The following is a 23,009-nucleotide window of genomic DNA, read 5'->3' as shown; positions in this document are numbered from 1 at the left end:
TACTACCGTTTTCTAAATTGCCACCTGATTTAGCTAGGTGGACTGTGTGGTACAGCTGAACATCTCATCCTGGAAGCATCAGTACAAAAGCAGTTGAGAAAACACAGCAGTATGGTCACGATCTATTGAAGTTCATACATCCATCAGATACCAAGTCTGCTGGAAGCTTTGTGTGATTCAGAAAAAGCATGCACTGCTATGTATCTGTCCCTGTGCATTTGGCTTTTTTCAATCCTGTTCAATTTTTGGAAAATTGATATTTATTTCATCAGTTATAGATATACATCTTATCTTTTCTCTGGAAAACATATTTATAGTCATATTTACATAATAATAATTCTTTGACAAGCTTCTTGCAAATGGATAAAAAACAAAACCCACGTAATGCAATGAACAGCACATAGGTAAGAAGAAAAAAAATCCAACATATCCTGCTGTTGTAGGCAACAGTGCATAATGCTGATGAGCGCCTATAAATAAAAGCAAACAATGTGAAGCAGAACCACAAGGTAGAGAAGCCTCAGTGGTGATTAACAATTTATTTTTCCCCTGGCAGAAACCTGCTGGGTAGAAAAGTATGGGCTTGAGGTTTCTAGAAATGAGTACGTGCTATTGAGCAGGATGTGCAGCTGGGGAATACATGCAGCTGTACAATACAGCCATGGACACCATCACTGCTTAGAGTGATCTCTGATAGTCACGGATTCAATCTACACTGCACTGTTTGTTTTTTTCCCCACAGTCAGTACAAATTATGATCAGGATTTATAATACCATTGTGCAAAACATCCCTACAATTGGTAACTTATGAAACTTAAAATTACATCTCTCATCCAAGCCTCTACTCAGTACATGTCACACCCATGTCCCATCTCCTCCCAGACTTTGACAAATGCTACTTAAAAGTTCCTTCAACTTCCTCAAAATGCCTCAGCAAGGAGTGTTTTACTGGGCCCCCCTTGGACGTACTGCCTTCTCTTTGCAGTCTCTGCTCCCTTTTCTGTCTGCCACCTGCATATACAGAGACATTATCCAGTCCACAGGTGCTTTGTCTTTCCATTGAGACCTTGACTGTTTTAAGTGAGGCATCAGCTTGTACTCTGGAGGGTGTATCTCCAGTCTTCTCCTACACAGGGAATGTATTAATTTGATTCCACTTATTTCATTACACTGCACAGCCTGCTTCATCTTATCTGCCAACCTTGAATGCACCCCTAATGGAATTTCTGCCTCTGATCTCCCAGTGATACTAACACTTTTCACTGTTAGTCACTGCATCTATAAATCAAACCAGAGAGGTGGTCAGGAAAGCAGCAACACTGATGTAAAAGCTTTGTCTGAGCACAGAGTTACACCCTATGAAGTTGCAGGACGACATATATTTTCTGAAAATGTCCAAAAAACATTTTTGGAAACAGTTGTGAATTGCATCTCTTTGTTAGTAGAGTGAGATGAGGAAAGCAAACTCAAGGAAAGAGCAAATGGAGAGGTTTGCGGAAACTGAAATCTCATATGCTTGAGACCTATTCCTGCAAACTGTATTGATTTCTTTTGAGGTTTTGGATAAACCTTCAAACTCTCAATAAAGTTACAGCACTATATCCTAATACTTTGTGGCAGTCTTAAGGTGATCTTGCAAAGTAGGAACACATAATATATGCAACACATTAAAAAGTATTAGCACATAAACATGACTTCTGAGTGATCTGAGTGATGATTTAAACGACTTTGACAAATGTACAGAAGCACTCTCAAGGAATTGAAAAGCACAGTGACAGGCTACCCTCTGCAAGTTGACTCAGATTTGTTTGAATATACATGTAAGGAAAAGTCCCACGTGAGTGCACACAAGTGTGGCGCAGTGGCTCAAAGGAAACTATTACTCTAGGTACAGATATAGATTGTGTAAAGCAGCTGAACTGATTACAGACAAGTCTACACATGACAACCAAGACAAACATCTTTGATGAAACCTATGTTTTAGTCCTTATGAGCCTTATAAGATTTTATGACCTGGCTCAGAAATGTCACAGCATGTGCACTGGAAGTTCTCCTCAAAGTGTCTGCCCCCCAAAAATAAGCTTTGCTCCTGAATATTGTTATTAATTGGAGATGGCAACATTTGGTCAATTTCTCTTGCTCCTTATGATCATATTTTAACCTATAGATTTCACTTTCTTGTTCTCTCTGGAGTCCCCAGGTCTCCTGTGATCTCTTTTCTGCCTGAACCATTTTCCCCATCTGCACTACTGCATTCCCATCTCATCCCAGAGCTGGTTGTTCCCATTGTCTCCCAGTGAGTCCACAAAGGTAGATGAAAACAGCTTAGTGCCAAATCATTAATCAGTTCTCTACTGAATAAGCATGGATCTAAATATGCAAAACTGATGCTTTTATTAAACACCATTCCTCCCACCTCTGAACAATTACAGCTCCTGTAGCAGAAGGTGAATGGCACTCACATAACTCCATTTGGAAGCTGAGAAACATGAAATGCAGTGAAAAACAGATTCACTTTTGTAGGTTCACCATTTCTTAGCAATTGGGCAGTAGGCCTCTTCTCCCATGTAACCAGTGATAGGATGAGAGGTAATGAGAGAACTCTGCTTCACCTATAGGCTCAATTAGGATAATACGTTGTAGATTTGAAACTTCTTTCACACCTGGAAACCCCACCGTTTACTTCTTACCTCTAGGCAACAACATGCTGACTTGTTTAGATGTTAAATACTATGTTTTAAAATTGATGAATGAAAAGAGCTGCTATTAAACATCTTCCTCTAATTAAGACTATTGGAAAACTTCAGTTTTATCATCAGTTTGAAAACACTTAACTAGGGTCAGGAAACTATGAAACACACTTGATTTACTGTGAGACAGCATCTGAAGTACTTCAAGTTTATTTATTTCTCTGTTTAATATTCCATCAGTTTTACTCCTTCTGTTCTTCCTCATAAGTCTTTCACTCTACTACCCAAAAATAAACAGTGGAAGCATTTTGCTTAAACTCCATAGGTACATTTAGGAGTTCATCAATCCCAAATTTTTAAATACGGTGTAAATATTTTCCATTATATGAAGCAATATAAATGCAAATGGTGGGTTTAAATAACAGGAAGAAAAGCTGTCTCTTTATCAGTCTTGCACTGTTTTACATCAAAATTACCATTCAATAACATTACCCCACAAAATAGATCTCCTCTTAAAACTATGAAATAGAAATTACTTCTGGTAGTAATTGTAATCTAGCTACCTGATTGTCACCTGGTCTGGCTGGTGCAGACACAAGGGGTACACTACAGCTTTCACCTTCTTTAGTTATGTGTGAATGACTTTCTGACATGTCAGAGACCAGGCCCTGACTGCTACCTGTGTTTCAGGCAATGCTAATTGACTACATTATGCCTCAGACATTTTAAAAATAATTTAAACTGCAAGCACAATAAAAATGATATTGTTGAGTATTCTCACTGAGTCTAAAAGTTAATACCTTACTTTATTAAAATTGCTTATATTAATTAAGTGGATGAAAATAAATGAAAGAGACAATTATGTTGCTGTCAGCATAGATGAAACTAGGGTAGCCAGCAGATCTGGGAAGATGGAAAGAACTTGAAAATAAAAGAAATTATGAAGAATAAGAAAAGTTAGAAAGTTGCATTCTAATATTACTGATGATCAAGTAAGGATGTAGGCTGACAATTATCCTTGCTGTATTTGAACTAGGTTTGTACACACATGATCCCTCAGTGCACGATGAATGTCATAAACACTACAGAACTAGGGCTCTTCTCACAGGAACTGTGTTTCTCACCCTTGAGAGATATTTTTCAAAACTTGGCACCTACTCATCACACTCACGCTTCAGAAATATCCCACTCTTCAAAACAGCACCAAAAAAAAAAAAAAAAAATCCAGAAAAGATGAAGATGCACAGGAGAATACTGCCAGTTTTGCTATTCTTATATTTCCCAATTTAGACTGTGATAATTCTACCATATGAGCCAAGACACTCATTCTCAGAAGAAAATCCCACTTGTGAGAACAGTTGCTACCATTCATGATGCTTTAAAAGCAATAAGTAGATGTAAAATGGCCTCAGCCTCCATTCTTAGTAGTGGCTGGTGGGCAGCATTGCCTTGGCCAACAATCAGAGTCTGAACTGAGAACCTCTGGAGCTAAAAAGCCATGCAGCAACTGCTGGCTATAAAGGTCTTTTTACAAAGGGTTTTGTATTATTTTGTTCAAAGAAAACTATTCCCATATGTCTGACAGCCACAGGGGGTTGAAGCTTGAATGAGCTTGTGTGATAGCTAGCCTCCTGATTGATACCTCCGGGCTGAACTTTTGGTCCCACCAAACTGAAAACATAAATTGCCACAGCATGAGCTAAGAAGAAGTATTTTTAGCAGGGGACTATAACAAATCATAACCTCTATGGATTGGCCCAGAAGGAGCAATGTCCAAAACACACGCTCACCAGCTGATTATGCCAGTAGCCTCTATCACAAGAGAAAACAAAAAGTGAGAACTGGATTGCCTTAGAGCTCTCTCATGCTGATTTAGTTGTAAATTAGGCTGTATCTGAGCCTTATTTAAAAGAAACAATTTATGTACTAAAACTGAAAATGCACAGAGAGCTACAAATGAAGCCTGAATCTGCCAACAGAAACAAGATAAACAGAATTGATCCATAACAATAGGGATCAATTTTCAAAGGAAAACAGGCCACCTGCTTTAACAGGCCATCTATTCTTTGCTGTCAATTTTTCCACAAACAGAAGACTTTAATTTAGGGACTGATATCATAGGCAGAGAGAACTTTTATGAAAAATCAAGACCCAGTTTTTCCTAGAGTTTGTTCTTAAATATGAACAAATTGATTGAGGTTTCTAAGAAAGAGTTTTCAGAAGTCTACTATCATTTTTTTTTTATTTCTGTGATTGTTTATTTGTTTGTTTTTTCCCAAGTCCCCTGAACTAGTAGTCTCAATCAATGGCAGAGACCTCATGCGCATGGTTCATCATTACAAGCAAATGCAATGACTCAACCAAAACAGAAAGAGAGATCAACTTACAGTGGCAGTCTTAGAGACAAACTAAAAGTAATGTCTTTTTCCAGTCTTATATCTAACACCTTTTCAACCTTTGTTCACACATTTTTACAGTCACCACATAGTAGGGGTAGTGACAAGAGGTACTGACAGTTGAGCCCTTCCCAGGACATCCATCCTAGCTCTAAAGCAAGAAGTAAGTGCCAAGCAGCAATTATTTCCATCACATCCACCAATTTTCAAGACTCACTGAATTTGAAGTTTGAACTCAATGCCTCTTCAGTGCCCCCTGAAGAGGTCTGAGTCAAGTTCACAAAGCTTTCAGGTAATCTTGGCAAACTCCAGCCTGACCACCTGCCTGCCTACATTATTGGATGCTTATACAGCATAGTATCTTATGGGCAAAATCCAGAACTGTGGAAGCTGTGTTCCTGCTTCAGGGTTGTGAACTCTGACTGTTCCTGATAAACTTTGTTCAATATATATTTTACCTGAGCTGCACATCCTAAAAGCAATTGAATCTCTGATCTACTCCAAGCAATCTCTTCTGCCTTGGATTTGTTAGTTGTTTTATCAAAGGAGAAATTGAGAGCAGATATTCTATATTTGCTGAACGTGCATTTTCCACCTATTTCTTGTTCCAAAGGAAGACTTCTGATCGGATCTATTTACTGTCATTTCTGGGCATACATTGGCACTGCTTCTCTTAAGAAAGTGAATCCAGCAATTGCAGTAAAGCTCTGTTGACTTCACCAGTTGAAGCTGACTACACTTCATTATTTATCATAGATGTGTTTAAATAGCAAATATTCACAGACAGCATGAAGTAGAAGTATACAGAGTTCCCTTTCACATCTGGAATTCCAAGTGACGAAGTAGCATACTGCTCTTTCAGTTCTGCTGTGCTGCTGGTGTCTTATGTTCAGTTCATGCTTGGCCAATATTAAACCAGCAAAAAATTCAGAACAGCACAAAGTATTTGCTTAGAATGGTTCAGAAAGAAAAGAAAAGATCCTAAGTTAAAAGAGATGTAGAAAGGTTAATGCATAAGTTATAACCAAGTCTGGTATATAAAAATGATGTGATGTGGGTATTAAAAAAACCCACAATACCTTTTTGTTCATTTAGGAACTTACACTGCTTCTGACAATACAGACTAATTGAACTCTTTATTGAAGAACAGTCAGGCATTGGACAGTATTGAGTGCATAATGAATTTTATAAATCATTTAAATGGATGAGATTCACTAGATGGTTTTCATTGGGAAAACAGAACCTTAGGGCATACATCTGCATCACCTGCTTGCAGCTAAAATCTTCTCTACTGCTTTCAGTTGTGATATTCTTTTCTTCTTCCATTAGCTTTCTTATTATTATCACTACTTATTTTTCCAGGAAAGGGAATTCAATCTTCCCACTAGCTTAGTTCTAAGCAATGCTGCCAACTGTGATGAGATCTTGGTTCCATAATAGAATGGACAAAAATGGATTTATTGCTTCAAAAAGTATTTCACATATATGAATGCCAATAATTACATGGAGTTCTGCATTACAGTCATTATGGCAGACAGGATCACTAGAATAATAAAATACAGCTTGAAATGACTTTGTGATACCAGTGTTTAATAAATAGGTAGTATTTTTGTCACAGCGAACTCTTCTAATCTATAGCTAATAGAAAAAATAAACTGCAGCCTTACTCAACAGAACTGAATGAAAAAAGCCTCATTGGGAGCATTTCAGCCAAAATAATATGTTGTATTGGAACTGAAAGTTTGTTAATGTCATATAGTGTTGGATATCTTGACTTTTTATTTCAAATGAGAAAAAGGGATATTTGGTGCACAGAGCAGTACTTAAGGGAAGGAAATGGGATGGAGTGTAATCAGCACTGACCATAGCAATACTATGATTCAGAAAGCCATCTGAAAGTTTCTCTGGGAAACATAATTTTCTGCTGGACTTCGCAAGCAGTGGATGATAGTGCTACACACTTTCAGCTCTGCTGACCAATTAGTTAGCATGAGCAGGACTAACGTTTTATCTGGTGGTCACTCCCATTCTAAATGCATCTGCTTGAAAGGAAGTGAGAAAAAGTATGCTCAGATCCCGGATTCCCTTGCATGAATACAAATTAAACTGTACTTGATTTAAGCATATAAGGGCCTTTTTAGGTCTGGGCCTTTAGTTTCAAGCTAGCTGCAGTAGCACTGTTTTCTTCTTATAGTTTCTTGTCATACAGATCATAGTCATTGCATGCTTAAATATATTCTTCTCTGTAGGTAATTGAATTAAAAAATGCTGAAGTTTGACCACAGAATGGATATGTGGTTGGTGATGGTTTAACACAGATTTTTGTTTATTCCATACAGTTAGCATTTGTGACAAAAGAAAGAAGAGACTATATATAAAGAATCCTACCCGGCTGCCTTCAAACCTTGAGCGATCATTGTTTGCCTTTGCTGTTTTTTCTGCGAGTTTCTTCTGCCTTTGAGGGCCTTTTCCGAAGAAAATGTAGTTGACAAAGGCATATTCAAGTAAGGCCAAGAAGACGAATACAAAGCAGCCCATAAGATACATGTCAATGGCTTTAACGTAGGGAATTTTAGGCAAAGTCTCTCGCAGGTGTGTGTTGATTGTTGTCATAGTCAGCACGGTTGTAATTCCTAGACAAAGAAATAAAAGAGCACATATCTTACACATCCTTAGATGATAATGCTTCCATTTTGCTTTCCTTTTTGGCCAAATTTCCCTTGTCAGTGCAAAGAAGCTTAAAAATTTGTGAAAGCAGTCTCTCAGGTGACAACACTACAAATGGAAGCAAAATTAAAGCTTGATGCATTACTCTTCTGTGACAACATTTCCTTCTATAGCTAGGGGAAATAGCCAACAAAGGTCCCTGTTGCCACCAAAGTAAATTAATATAGCTTCAGAAAAGCCACTGTGGTTGTACTGAGAATCTCTTTGGGATGAACAAATTGACCTGTAACAGGAGGGAAAACATTCTGCAAAACACTAAACTGTGTGCTCTTCCAGCTCTGCACTAGCCACCAACACCAGAGACAATTTTAAAGCAATAATAATTAGGGATATGGACAGATAAAACCATGTGAACAAATTAAGGCAGAGGGACTGTAAAGACATTTATCACTCAGAGCTGAATTTCTAAGAATTAAGCACTTGATTGAAGTTAGTGCTGTAGGGTCCCTCTGGAGTAAGACAGAGAGAGAAAAAGTACCACTTTAGAGCAGTTCATCCCATCTACTTTAGACATCTATTTCAGGATCAGACAATGTAGCCAGCTCATGAAGAGGAATATGAGAGTCCTAGTTGTAGATCAGTAGTCTGATTTCTACATGGCTGGACAGAAGTGAGATGAGCAGTGAGAGACAGACAGGTACATGGATTTGAGGCAAGAAACAGCCAAGAAGGGAGAGAAGCATTTTTATTGTGATCTACTGGACATTAATGAAGTACCCAGAATATCTATTAGGTATGTCAAATACTCATTTATTTAAGATGGACATAGCACCCGAGATATATTACCAGACCACTGTTTTGAAAGCCTGGTAAGAAAAGCAAATTTGTTGTCCATCTGCTTGAATTCACAAGAAATTGCAGGTTCTGTATCTGGAAATTTTATGGGAAACAAAAATCACAGAAGGCTGAAAACAGTGATTTTTGGAATAAGTTCACGTTGGTAAAAGAGGCAAACCATTTTAATAGACCCCCTCTCATTGCTATTTTTTTCTGATTTTACAATTACTCCTTTAGTAGCCAATAAAATGCTGGCAGAACAAAAATAAACAATAATAAAGATACTGGCATATTACAAATCACAGTTTCTTTTACCAGAAGAGACAGAAATGAAGACAAATATAAACAAGACAAATATAACTCAAAATCAAGCTGTTGGTGAAAGCAGTGTTACCCCAAGGAATTGCAGTAACCTACAAGTTTTTATAATATATTAGTATTTTATATGTGTGTTTAATAGGTTAGCATCATTCTTCTCAACTGAGAAGAAAAGTTTGTTTTGATGTCTGATGTTTCATTGCTTGAAACACAGTGGATATAGGGAGCTTACAAGTAGGAGGAAGACTGACTTCTTATGTGGTCCGATAATGACAGAACAAGAGGGTCAAGTTTTAAATTAAAGGGGAGAGATTTAATTTAAATATTAGGACAAAATTTTTGTTCTCACTCAGAGAATGGTGAGGCACTGACACAGGCTGCCCAGTGAGGTTGTGGATGCTCCACACCTGGAAGTGTTCAAGACCAGGCTGAATGGGGTTTTTAGCACCCTGGTCTAGTGGGATGTGTCCCTGCCAAAGGCAGGTGGTTGGAACAGGATAGGCATTAAGGTCCCTTCCAACTCAAACCATTCTATGATCCTATGACTGATTCTGTGATATGAAGCCGAAGCTTATTTAAAGATTGTTTTGTGTGTAACACACCTAACTCAAAGTAAAATGAAGACAGCAACTGATACATTGGGATTATTTTTAAAGACATTCTACCAAGGCTTGTGGAAAACATTGCTAGCACATGGAATGGGTGAGAAGTCTAGAGGATGGCTGTAAACACTATCACATATTTGCAGCCCAAGGGATTTCTCTAGCCTGAATTACCTTTTTCCCTTGTAGGATTATGTGTAATTTCTTCCCATAAGGATTCTGAAAACTACCTAAGATAAAACTGAATCTTATATCAGAAATCCCACAAATTCCTCTTTTAATACACTCTTGACATTGCACCATCATCTCACAAATGTTTACCAAAGCCTTGATCAACAAGCAATTCAAAAGCACACACAGATGAGTAATTAATACCCACATTTTTAGTGTCTGTTCCCAGCTGTTGTCTAGATTGCAGAAATAATTCCTTAAACACCACATAGAGAGTTTTAGAAGCTCTTTGAGGGAGCCAGAAGATAAAACACACTGAACAGAAGGGTAGTCACCACTAATTTAAAGGAAATACATCTCCTAGCACAACATCCTGGCACCCAGCAGGCAATGCCAATAGTCACGTATAATCAAAATTCCCCTTCTGAAGAATCAATAATTTAATACACAGCTGGAGGAGGAGCAGCTGATGCTCACCTATCCAAATAAGACAATCATGTGATTACAGCCTTTGTCAAGAGAGAAATCTAAGATTACTTTTACTTCATTCAGAGGAATTAATTCAGGAACTTCTAAGGCTAAGTATCAGCAACTCAGTGTTTTGAGCAGCCGTGCCCCAGATTTGATGTTTTTGAATATAGCTCTTGAGATCAGCCATGGATCAGCCTCTATTTGCAGTGTCTATTGCCCAGAGTCTGTGGAATGAGCTACCCTTCCTTCTGTGCCTGGGTTTCTTTTGTTGAGGAAAGTTTTTGGTTCAGTACAGAACCAAGTTACATATGTCCAAAGGTGCAGACATTGCCTTTAGACTTCAATATAATTTCTTTTCAGTTTCAAGCTCATAAAAATGGCTACACAAAAGAACAAAGGATTAGGCCCGTGGTACTGAACTTTATTATACAAATATCAGATGATACAAGATATAATCATCAAGGCACTAATTATGTTCTGAGAAAAATCTATTAGATGGATTGTCATTCTCTCAAAATTACTTTCTATCATTTGGAAATAGAACACCTGAGCTCTTGAGCTTGTTTTGAATGTATTCTCTGACTTCTGTTGAAATATTTCGGTTATCACAGCGTATTACTTGATGAACCAGGACCTCTTGTGCTACAGACAAATAGACCACATGAGATGTCTTTTCCCTTATATGAGGGGAAAAAAAAGTGTGAACCTGTTACAGGAGAGAATAGAATGTCATTGAGTTTGGTAACTTCTGCCTAACCATTTGTTCATTGCAGTTCTGGCTATCATTTAAAATCCAGATGCTGACTGATGTATTCAAGTGTTTTCCTAATTCTGTCATATCTGCAGGGTGGATCTTAGGTATCAGTAGTTAATTTATGAATACAACAAAGCTGTTTGGACTCTACGCTCCATCTCCCATGAAGCTACTACTTAGCTGCAATATGTTGAGCATGCACTGAACTGCTATTCAGTGGTAATGCCAGACTCTGTCATGTATACTACAAACATATCCACCAACTAATCTATTTAATATGTAAAATTATTGTATCTAAACAGTAACTGCATCTAGTATAACATTTTCAGTCATAAAAGTTCAGATGCTAGGAAGTTATAGGAGGTACATATACACAGGTACAATTGCAGCTGCCCTCCTTCTGTATGTTGGAAATTGGGTGGTAATGTGTACAGAGACAAGGGATCCTATGGATATGTCTTGAAGTATTGGTTTGCTGTGGTATATAAGAAAATAATGGAGCTAGGGAATACGCTTCAGTTTTCAGAAGAAAAGGAAGTTCAGGAAAAGTTACATAGCATGGGCTTAGTGTAAAGTTTTGAGTAAGAATGCATATGCCAGTGGAAAACAGACCTGAAGACAGGATTTGGGGTGAGACAAGATGCATGAGTTATCATAAGGATTATTTATGGATCCATTTGATCTTGTCTATAGTTATCTATGTTTCTGTAACAAATGAAACACTTAATATGAAATATTTTGAAGATAGCCTCCTTTATCTACAGGATACTTTGATCTGAAAAGGTCTTGGACTAGGATGACCACCCTGTGCTAAATCCGTGTTTCTCCGCCGTGAGGTAAATGGCACTATAAGCTGTCATAAAAATGCACTCAGTGCACTGTACATTCTGAGAGTGAGACAGGATGTCATGATCCATAGCTGATGTGTCCCTGTGCTCTGAACTAGCACATGGTTCTTGAGGTCCCTTCCTGCCACTATCATTTAAAGCAGTCAGGACCTCAGGTGGAGGCCTGGAGTCACACTTGTCTTCCCACGCTGGCCTGGACTAAAAGCCCACGCTGAAGCCCTTAGCATATGATTCTGGAGCTGGTCCCCTTGCTGAAGTTACTGACAACAACATTAAATTTGATGAAAACAAGTCTGGGATCCATATGAGCATCTCATGTCAGAGATTTAATGGTAGATACATTCTTGCATGCAGGGGAAAACTTATCACTTTTGAGGCAATACTGAATGACATGATTTTGACGTAAATGATTTTGGAATATCAAAACACTGACAACATGTTGCAGTCTTTAACAACTTCCAAAGGCTACATTCAGTCTGACATTTTAATATCCCACTCAATCTCAGCACATACCAAGGGCAACTCTTGCTGCTGATGCATCATAATTGATCCAGAATGACACCCATGATAAAATGGTAATCAGTATGGAGGGCATGTAGGTTTGAAGAATAAAGTATCCAATATTTCTCTTCAACCTAAAGCTTAGTGAGAGTCTTGGATAGGCACCTAAGAGAAAGGAAGGAAAAACAGTGTTATTTATGCTGAAGCAAAGACACTTGCAGATACTTCAGTTTCCGTAGAAACTAAAGCATGCACATTTTATGGGGTACTATGACATCTGCAGAACAGTAGGGAAAATGCCTTCACTGTATTACTGGTTGGTATTAAAAGAAAACTTACAGAGAATATAGTGATATCCAAGCAATTTGTATTTGGGAAGAAAAAAGTAAGTTATTCTAAATTACTGAACAGATGGATAAGCACTGGTGAGTTTTCAAAGACAGATGCTTAGGTCACCATGTAAAATGCTTATCTAAATATACAATTTCAAGTCTTAAATATGCATATTTTGGTATTTACGTGGAAGAGTTGTTCTTGATATGGTACCCCTTAATTACATCTGAACTGTGAGAAACATGCTACCTGTGGTGTTGAAAATATAATGAATCCAAGTGAATGAAGACCTTCAGATCACTTTCAAAGGTCTTTCAAATCAACTAAGGCTGAACAGATTTTTCTTCAAAAAATATTTTAATAAAAAAATAATATGTATATGTATATATGTACATGATATACACAGGATTCACATATTACAGAATCATTTTATATTGTTTCAACCAAAACAAATGATGAAATAACGAATAATCTCAATGTCTGTTTTTAGAGAACAAACAAGCATTCTATTATTTTAGCTTCAAATTGGTGTACTTTAAAATTAGCTGCAGTCTAACTGAATATAGTTGATATACTTACAATGCCCAGACATTATAAAAAGCATAGTGGCTTCTTTTACCAAATGCAAACAGAATAAAATATGGGAGCAGCTGAACAAGAAGAAGATTTGTATTCACACAACAACAGTCCAGAGGAGAGCCATAGAGATGATCAGAGAGCTGAAACACCTCTTCTGTGAAGAAAGGTTGAAGGAGTTGTAATTGTTCAGGCTGGAGATGACTGGGGAGACCTCACTGTGGAGTTTCAGTATTTAAATGCAGCTTATAAACAAGATGGAGAATGACTGATAGAGATAGGACAAGAGGGAATTGTTTTAAAGTAAAAGAAGGTAGATTTAATTTGGATGTTAAGAGGAAATTTTTGTAGAGTGTTGATGTACTGGCACAAGTTGCCCAGAGAAGTTGTGGGTGCCCCATCCCTGGAGGCATTCAAGGACAGCTTGGATAGGACTTTGAGCAACCTTGTCTAGATGGACATGTCCCTGCCCATGGCAAGGTCTTTAAGGTCCCTTCCAACCAAAATTTTTCTGTGAATATAAGAACAATGGATTTCCTGAGAGAGAAAGCAAAAGAAACAATAGAAAACTTTGGATTTCTCTTCTCCACATCATTGATGGGTAAGCTTTGGGTCATGCAACAGAAAGAATACTAGGGAATTTCCAGGTAGCAGAAGCATTCAAAGAGTATCAAACTTTGCATTTGGGGGATACAACATAGCTCCATCTTTTTGATCAGCAGGTAGGAACTAAGAAGGTTGCTCTACACAATTTCAAAAAGCAGTTGATGAAGCAACTGACTTGAGCTGCATATATGTGAGCTAGGTGTCTAAGGTTCAATTACATTTACAGGAGAGCCATTTCATCTAGTCAATCTAGTAAATGAAACCTAAAGAATTATTTCACTGACTCCTGAAATAAGCTCCTATTAGGAGACTGATTTTGTCACCAGTCTACAGACTATATTCCCATTGATTAGATTCCCATCAACTGTAATAGGAGTTTAGACATCTACTTCAAATGCAGACACTGAAATTAATTATATTCACCTTAAACCAGATCAAAAAGAATCCCAGCCTTGCAAGTTTCAGAGTAGGTTCAAGGCAGTTTATGGCTCCTGGGTAGACTAATCAACAGTCTTGCTGGCATCACAGCCACTTAATGGAGTTGACACTTTGCTTGGTTTCACAGAGGCAAATAGAACATCATGCTGTTTTGTGATGCTTTTCCAGGCTCAATGTTTATTGGGATGTCTGGATCTCAGGAAATTTCCGAATTAATCTTTGTGTGGTTCAAGCCTCATTTTCAGATGCCACACAGCTAGGGTTCTCCTTTATGTAGCTCTCCCAGAGACTATGGAAGTTTGTATTACTTTCCCCTTAATTACTTTTATGCCTTCACAGATGACCTAGTGACCCTATCTACAGACTGCCATCCCTAGTATCCTATCTCCAGCAAACAATCCACAGGAAAGGAATCTGTGGAAAAACAAACAAACAAGACCCTGAAAGAAGAAACACTGCTGCAAAGCTGTTTATTTACCCCTCTTTACAAGAAGGCTAAAGCTCACTGAACAGGATGGGTCATAACCTACATGAAACAAAAATTGCAAGTGGTTCAACTGCTTGAATAGAGGTGTCCAATGTCATCTGAGATATCTCCTATGACATTCAGCTCTATGACATGAGTCTCTATGGCATTCAGCAGATACTGGGATTGTCAAACCAGACTTTTCTTCTTTACAGCAATTTAAATATTACTTCCTCTTAATTTCATCACAGATAAAGATAACCGGTTTTTCCTTCTGTCTTTGTAGGTATTTTCTAGACACATAAAGACTTCAATTGCTATCAAGTATTCTTTTTCTTTTTTAAAATACTTGACCATGACTGAATCTCCTGTAATCTCATGTATTACATTTTCTACACTTCCAGTCATTCTTATTAATCTTCCCCAGCTTTCTGTTGTACCCCAGCTTTCTTGAAGAATCCTACCAAAAATAGTCAGCTCAAGCCTTAGCAATGCATGTCCAAACTACACATAAGGATGGGCTTTTATTTTTCCCCACCAAAAATATCTTACTGGCTCAGGTTCAGTCTGAGCAGTAGGCCTTAGACTTCCAAGCAGATAACTCTAGTCTTACCAGGTATTTTGTAGCCTGAATTTGGATAGGAATAATTAGTTGCATAGGTGTTATATCTCAAAGCCATAACATCCCAAGCCTAAGAGATTTTCTACAAAAATATACAAATCAGAACACAGGAATTTTGGTCTTGAGATGAAATTTGAGAGTGCTGATTTGATTTGTCAGATTCACTGAAATGTATCAGAATTAGGCACAAGGTTCTGAGAAACAAATGTGCTGATTCCTTTCAATGGAAATTTTTGATATAAAAGTTCACAATTAATGAAGTTTTTTAATAATGGCCTATACCAAAACAACAGTAAATGTAGTATTCTATCTTCATCAATGACAAAAATTATATGCTTCAGAAAATGATACAAGAAGCACAGAGTAATCTGTTCTTCATGATTGTCTCCTCTTACTCCCTAATGTAAAGTTGGCTTAAATTCTGAGACATGAGTTTTTTGATCTCCTCCACAAACTTCTTGAGAAGAACTGTTACAAGTCTGAATACCTGGTCAGTTACATAAAAGTCTACCCATAGATTTATTTTTTTTTCATTCTCTCTCATATTTGTCTCACAGCTCTTTGGATTTCTCTTTTTCCTGAATTTAAATAATCTCTTTAATCTCTGAATTACTTAATCATGTCATTACTGAAACATATCGTACTGAACTAAAAGGTGGCTTCGGACTGTCATAAAAAACTTCCCAGATATAAAGCTCTCAGTATACTTATTGGTGTCCAAAAGGGACATTCTAGAAAAGCATATCCAGTCCTGGGGAGGGCAGATAAACCCTAGGTGCCAAAATTGACACTGGCTGTAAAAAGCAGCAATTTATGATCAGAGTATCTGTTTACCTCAGGGGGAAAAAAAAAAAAAGCCATAAAAAAACAGCCTCCTATTCACAATGATAAACAAAACCAGCAGCAGTTAGAAAAACCCTTATAATAATAGCAATCTCAGCAGTGTGTACATTTTGTACTGAAATATAACTCATCTTTCTGTGTACTTTGAAACAGATGCTGTGTCCATAGAGTGGGTGAAGTGATGCTTACAAACATCACAGAACTATGCTTCATTTGTTCTAGAGCACTGGGACAGACAGAAGAGCACATTTCTGTGGTCTGAAGAGGACAGAAAATCTGGAGGTCCCAGTAGTGCTCCCAAACTTGCTGAAGGCTTTCTGTGTTGCTTTAATCTTGTCATACACACATAGAAACATTTTCTATGCTGGTACCTAACATTAAATGTCTAAATCAGTGCTGCACTTTGTCACCCAAAGAAATCCAATATTGCAAGTTATTGTATTCCATCTTCAAGGAAAAAAAGAAGCAGGAAACCTAGGGATTACATTTTAGCATCTTAACAAATATCACAAAAGCATCAGCTATGTACACATTACCATATTCCTACCAGTGCAAACAGTGATAAAACAAAACAAAACAAAATAACATGAATGTAAATTCTCTATACAACAGCAAAACAAACACGCACAGAAAAGCTATAGGAAGATACTCATAAAAAGTGTGTTTTTAAAATCTAATATGCCATAACATACTTCGGTATGATCAGTAAACTTGTAGGCTACATCTTTTAAACTGATGATTCAGAGGTGAATGACTTAATATTTATTTAGATCATACACGTTTAGGCGTATGGTTAAGTATGACACACACACACAAAAGAAAATGAAAAATGAAACAAGAAATGCTATTTCATGGACTCCTGCCTCCAGGCTTTATCAAGTCATTTCTTCAGCCACTCACACAACACATTCCTAAGACTATATATAAAAATGCTTAATAAAACAATAATTGTCATACAGAAGAAAATTAAACACTGAGTTGGCAAATGATAATACTTGCCTGTGGCAAAGACAACATTCTTGGACACCAGTCTATATTCCACAATTGAGAACTGAGGAAGCTCAATCCTTTCCACACCAGTGACTGCATTATCTCCACCTCTCCAGTAGAACTCTATGTCGTCAGTTGTGTAGCCATCTGCAGGCCAAATAGGAGAGCAAGTGAGAAACAACAGCAGACAGGAGCAGAGCTTCAAATACGGCACACATGGTCTGTCCTTTGAGGCAATGAAAAGAATCGGAACAGCTGGACCAGTGTATGAATTTTTGTTCTAAATCTCTCCTGAAGAGGTGCTGCAATACAGTCTGCACAGGAGTTTGAGGCAAAGCACTGTGGTTTTTTTGTTTGTTTGTTTCTTTCTTTTGTTTTGTTTTGTTTTGTTTTGTTTTCTTTATATCACTCTCATATAATTCACACTAGGATTAATGGCCCTTATAAAACAGGAAATACCACCCATTATGACTTCCAGGGATTGCAGGGTACAATCTGCAAAATCACAGATCATTCTGTTTTAAAACATCATACACATCTAGACTGATAACAAGTGCATATTTACACTGATAATCATGAGGGGAAAAAAAAGTTGGATTCTTCTATCATATAGACAAATATAGCTGGGGCAGATCTTTTCCACTCACACTGAAGGGTGTGAGTCACACTGTTTCCATTAGCTTCTGCAGTGGAGGACCCCAGCTGAATATAGAGCATGCAATAGCACACGGTTTCCAGCCAGTAGCATAAACTGAGTAGGAACCCTTGAAGCAGAAACATACATCTGAATATTGCAGTCCTAGGGCATGACTATGTGGAAAAGTGAGTCTGGTTCTGTGTGGAACAGACCTACAATCCATAAATGGGGCTGATTTAAGAGCCCAGGGGGTTCTGCAGCAAGACAATCCATGCATTTAAAAAAAAAAAAAAAAAAAAAAGCACGCTGAAAGAAAACATTATCACTGTGTTCTCCCTCTTTAAAATGAATCTGATTAAAATATGAATGTTCATTCTCTTGTGTTTACAATAAGCATCCAGTCAGTGGCTCTGTTAACTCAGGCTGGAACAAATTGCTGCAGTCTGTCCTAGACCTGTTTTCCTAGGATGTATCTTTCCATAGAAATGTATGAATCTTTACATATAAAAGGTTGAATAAATGAACAAAAGTACTGATGGTAATTACTTGATTCACACCGTGGTTATAGACACCAGTGCAAATATTCTACATTTGTATAAATGGAAAACCACCCCGTGCTAGGTTTTACATGCATCTGTTTATGTACGTACAGCTTTCTATTTCGAGAGTACAGTTCTGTTCATCTAGCGGGTATCTTCTCAAGTCCATCATACAAGCTGCAGTGGTTGTGATTCTGAAATACAAACAGCAAATAGAACTGCTACAGAGCTTGTAAGATATATATATATTTAATTGCTCTTCAAAGAGTAGCTTTGCCATAATTAAGACTCTGGTTCATGCTTTTACAAGATAACTTTTTCTCTCAGAGAGTGGTCAGGAACTGGAATGGCTGCCCAGGGAAGTGGTGGAGTCGTCATTCCTGGCAGGGTTCAAGCAGCATCTGGATGAGGAGCTACGAGATATGGTTTAGTGGCTTGTGGTAGCAAGGTAATTGGAGGACAGTTGGACTAGATGATCTTGTAGGTCCTTTCCAACCTTGTGATTCTGTGATTCTATGATTCTGCAATGAGCATCGGCTTACAACAACAGCAGATACACTGACCTCAACAGAAATACTCACCGAGACTTACACTCATATGACCAGTCCCTCTGGGGCTCAGTGAGTCTATCTGCATATGCAAATATTTCAAAAACCTTTGCTGAAATTAAAGAATGTGACTTTCAGAAAATACGAAGTGATAAAAGTCTGCTACAAATGTTTGAATTATAAGAGCTGTGTGAATAACCGATTTACTGGTTCTGTGGCAGCTGGAGAAAAAAAGCCTGAAACGTTGAAAAAACATTGCAAGTCCAGCAAAATGCTTTGGTTTAAAGTTCAGTTTATTTCTCCAGCTTTCAAAAGTAAATTAAAAGAGATTTTGTGATGAAACGTCATATTGAATTTTAGGTTTCCCCCCAACTCACAATACATTTTTGCTTTTTTACTTCCAGCGCTGGCAATTCAGCACACTAATGATGAATTTTTGAACCATTTTACTACTTATGAATCTGCATTTTTAATCCAGCTCTTCTATGTCAAGATCATCAGCAACACACACATGCAGAACCAAAAGAACTTATTAAGAGATTCACACAGCATTTGGCATTTCTTTTCAAATTAATGGATTTACATAATTTTACAAACTTTTAGAAAGATAAAACTATGTGCACTGACTTGTAATTAACCTTCAGTGTATTTCAGAATATTGCTGAGTCATAGCCTTCATCATAAGTTTGTGGATCATCTCTTACCAATATCTTTTTAGTGCCTATATATAAATTTCACATTATTTTCTGGGCCTCATTAGGTCCATTCTTTACTGATCCTTTTCTAATTTAAACAGGGCATGGACCTTGTTCACAGATAATTTCTGAACAAATAATATTCTGGTGATAATTTATGCTAGTGACACAGAAGGGAAAATGCATTAAATGCTCTTCTAAAAGATAGGAATCTTAAGTGCTGAGTTTTGTCCATGTGCTTTCTCTGTTTGAAACTTTGTTTCATCCCTCAGGCTCCCAAAATGACAGCCATCTAGTTTGGTAAACTGGTTTAAAAACCAAGGGCGGCATTTGCAGATGAGAGAAGTAGTTAGGTGTTTTTATTCAACACCCACACACTAAAAAGCCCCCACATCTGTTTCTGCCATAAATGTCTAATCCAGTTCTCTGAGAAACAGAATAATGCTTATCCCTAGCAGATAGCTTATTTCAGGTAGATAACTTTACATAATATCCAAGGGAAGGCAGTTTTAATATCCCCCACAACTCTCTCGTAGTACAATAGAAGTCACACCTCTATGACTGTGGAAGATGATTTTGTAAGAAAGCATTCTAATTTCTTTGCATGGGGAGAGATAGTTGTATGGGCACAAAGGCAATGGGTAGGTCAAGCAACTAAAAAATGTTCAAGTATATATTTTCATTTATGTTCCTACCAGCAGACAGTGAGAAAGGTATTCACTGGATCACTGTCCCTCCCATTCTATGGCCGCTGCCACTGCTGCCCACTCTATGTGCCTTATGTTAAGTCCCACAAGCTATCAGGTACCAGGTATTGTATTACAGAATGACCACAAATCAACCCACCTCCAGCTGTCTACTGGGAGATACCTTGGCTCTACACAAGAATTTGCACTCCAGCTCAAGCACCTTTTTACACTACAGCAGAATGTAAGTTTTTAATTTCATAAATAACCAGTTAAAAACATACAAACAAAAAAGATAGAGTTAGATATAGAAAGGAATAGGTTTTGCACATTTACTCAAAGTAATTTGAGTGCTTAGAGGTCCCTTCTGAATGAACTTTCAAACAACCAAATTTAACTTGCACAAATGCTCAACGAAAACAAATGATAATTGCTCAAGCTTGTGCATGCTACCAAGAAGGAAAGGTTTATTATTTATGGGATGGGATGTTTCCTGACGCAGCAGGACAACAAGATTTCAAGAAGTCATCATTACAGCAGCGACAGGGAAACAATTACAATCCAGATAAAGATAAAGCTGCACACCAATGCACAAATATTTTGTTTGGAAGCAATAAACACAATATATTTTTAATTGTTGAAATTCTCCATTCTGATTACCTGTCCCCTGGATATAGCTTCTCTTATCTTTCCTTCTACTTTATCATAGAATCATCATAGAATCATAGAATGGCCTGGGCCATTCTATGTCATTGTTTCTGTTTTGGTCTATTATGGAAAAAGCCATTGTAAGTTTGTCTATTGTTCTGAATATGGTGGGAAAAAGTTAGTATGATGCTCAAAGAAATTCCCCATAAACAAGTTATACTCCAAAAGTCTACAGTCCCATTCCCTCATCTTCATAGACTTTTGTTGCAGTAGCAAACTACTTTTTTTTCTGAAGCAGACATGAAACTTGGATAACTGAAGGTCAAGCATTTCAAAAATATGATAAATTCCACATTATTCAGAAGAGAATGCAGAGCCCTTGTGGCCTACGGATCACTTCAGCTACATTTCTTTTGAGGAAGTGCTTTGCTCTGTGGTTATTCTATAATTGGTTGCAACCCTCCAAAATTTCCTCTATTATTTTCAGTGACCCCGTATTTTGTGGCACATAAAACTCCAGCTTCTGGTCTCAGCCCACAGGATGAATCACTGTCTCCAGACTGCACCTTGAGACCAAGGCCACCAGGATGCTATCAAGCCACAATGCAAGAAGATAAGCTGGTGGTAGAGCAACATAAAACTCAGCTTTTTAGATTACGAGTGCTAAGGGTTGGATATTTTCTTCCATCTGATCAAAGTGTTCTTTATTTCACCAAGATTTAATTTCAGACAGTATTTCTTCATTATGTAAATTGTCTGCTTCACACTCAGCATAATCTGACCACAATTACTGCATGTTGTTTGAGAGTATGGAAAGAACGTTGCCACATGAGACACTGTTGAAATCCCTGCCAAGCGAGTACAATCAAGTCAAATGTTCAGATACTTCCATTTTGCAGAAATGGAAGCTAGCTTATTCATATACAGTATAACAGAAAATCCTTATCTAGATGACTACAAATATTTTTAGAGTGTGGCATAGATACTTTCATACATCATTGTGACCACAAGAATTCTAAATTCCGTTATTTCTTATTACTTTGCTTTTGAGGATGATTATTGAGATGCAGTAATGGAAACAATATCTTGCATCGTTTTTTGATTTTTAACTACCTGTGAAAAGAATCCTACGTTTGCAGTTTTCAACATTGCATATAAAGTACTCAAAATGAAAAGCTCATTTTGCTTAAGTTAATTTCAAAGACATTACCTGAACATACTAAGCTTATTTGAAACTTCTTACTACGTTGAGTCTGTTTTTGTTTGTCTTGTTGAAATTTTGTCTATATATGTATGGGCTGTAGCCCATAGGAATTAGAGGTGACTGACCAAGACCCAAGTCAGTTAAAGACTTCACCCACTGATTAAAAAAAAACCACCCACAAAACAGGTAAAATGCTGATACTGTAAATCTAATCCATCTGCATCACATTTCAAATCTCATTCATTTTTATACTTTGTCCCACAATTGAAAATGCAAGAAACTTTCTATGATGGAAACAAAGTTTACATTGTCAAAGACTAGTTTTGATGATATGGTGCAAATCACCAGAGCATATGGAATTGACCTGTCCAAAGAAAGGAATTTTTTGATACCACTGAGTGACCCATCAAGTTTTTGTGCTTGTTTAATTATGTACATTTCTTAAGGCAGGAATTTTTTTGCACTCTTATTTATAAACATTATGATAGGAAACAAAGAAAACACCGACCAATCCTGAAACAGGTAGAACACAGGACAATGTAAGGATGTTTTGTTGCTCTGGTTTGAAATAAAAAACACTGTCGTGTTGATCCCTGTTTGAAAAATTTGCTGAAGGTACAGAGTGTTATGGTCGTAACAGTGACTGAATCCATTTAACCAGAACTGTCTGTAGCTTTCTTTTTCTTTATAGAGAATGTATGCACACACATTCAAACTTACTGCCTCTATTTTGAGCAAAATGCTCAGGTTTACAATTAATATTTGTCTTTCTATTTCATGTAGCCACTGGGCTTTTCAGACATGGCATCTCTACATAAACAGATAAAACCTGACTGAGGATGCTTCTGGCAAAATTAAGAAACATTGACTGTGTCATTTATTTTCTACAGGCATCTTTCAGAGTTGCAGGAAAGGTTACATAA

The 23,009-nt window shown here is 37.4% G+C and overlaps 1 protein-coding gene across 2 annotated transcripts in view; it reads right to left on the bottom strand.

Annotated features, from left to right (window-relative positions):
* Nucleotides 1-23,009, bottom strand: part of GABRB3 (gamma-aminobutyric acid type A receptor subunit beta3) — a 183,260-nt gene that overhangs the window by 5,553 nt on the left and 154,698 nt on the right. For both annotated transcript variants that reach the window (XM_085532678.1, XM_085532684.1), the window contains 4 exons: nt 18,417-18,499; nt 17,139-17,276; nt 12,268-12,420; nt 7,475-7,719 (listed from right to left, as the gene is read on the bottom strand). In XM_085532678.1, the coding sequence (XP_085388804.1) occupies nt 7,475-7,719; nt 12,268-12,420; nt 17,139-17,276; nt 18,417-18,499 (619 nt within the window). The remainder of the gene's footprint in view (nt 1-7,474; nt 7,720-12,267; nt 12,421-17,138; nt 17,277-18,416; nt 18,500-23,009) is intronic.

This window comes from Coturnix japonica, chromosome 1 (assembly GCF_054131305.1).
Source record: "Coturnix japonica strain WE chromosome 1, WE-NBRP24, whole genome shotgun sequence".
NCBI classification, from domain to species: Eukaryota; Metazoa; Chordata; class Aves; order Galliformes; family Phasianidae; genus Coturnix; species Coturnix japonica.
Note: the sequence above shows the minus strand (reverse complement) of the source record. Positions and strands in the feature narration are given on the sequence as shown.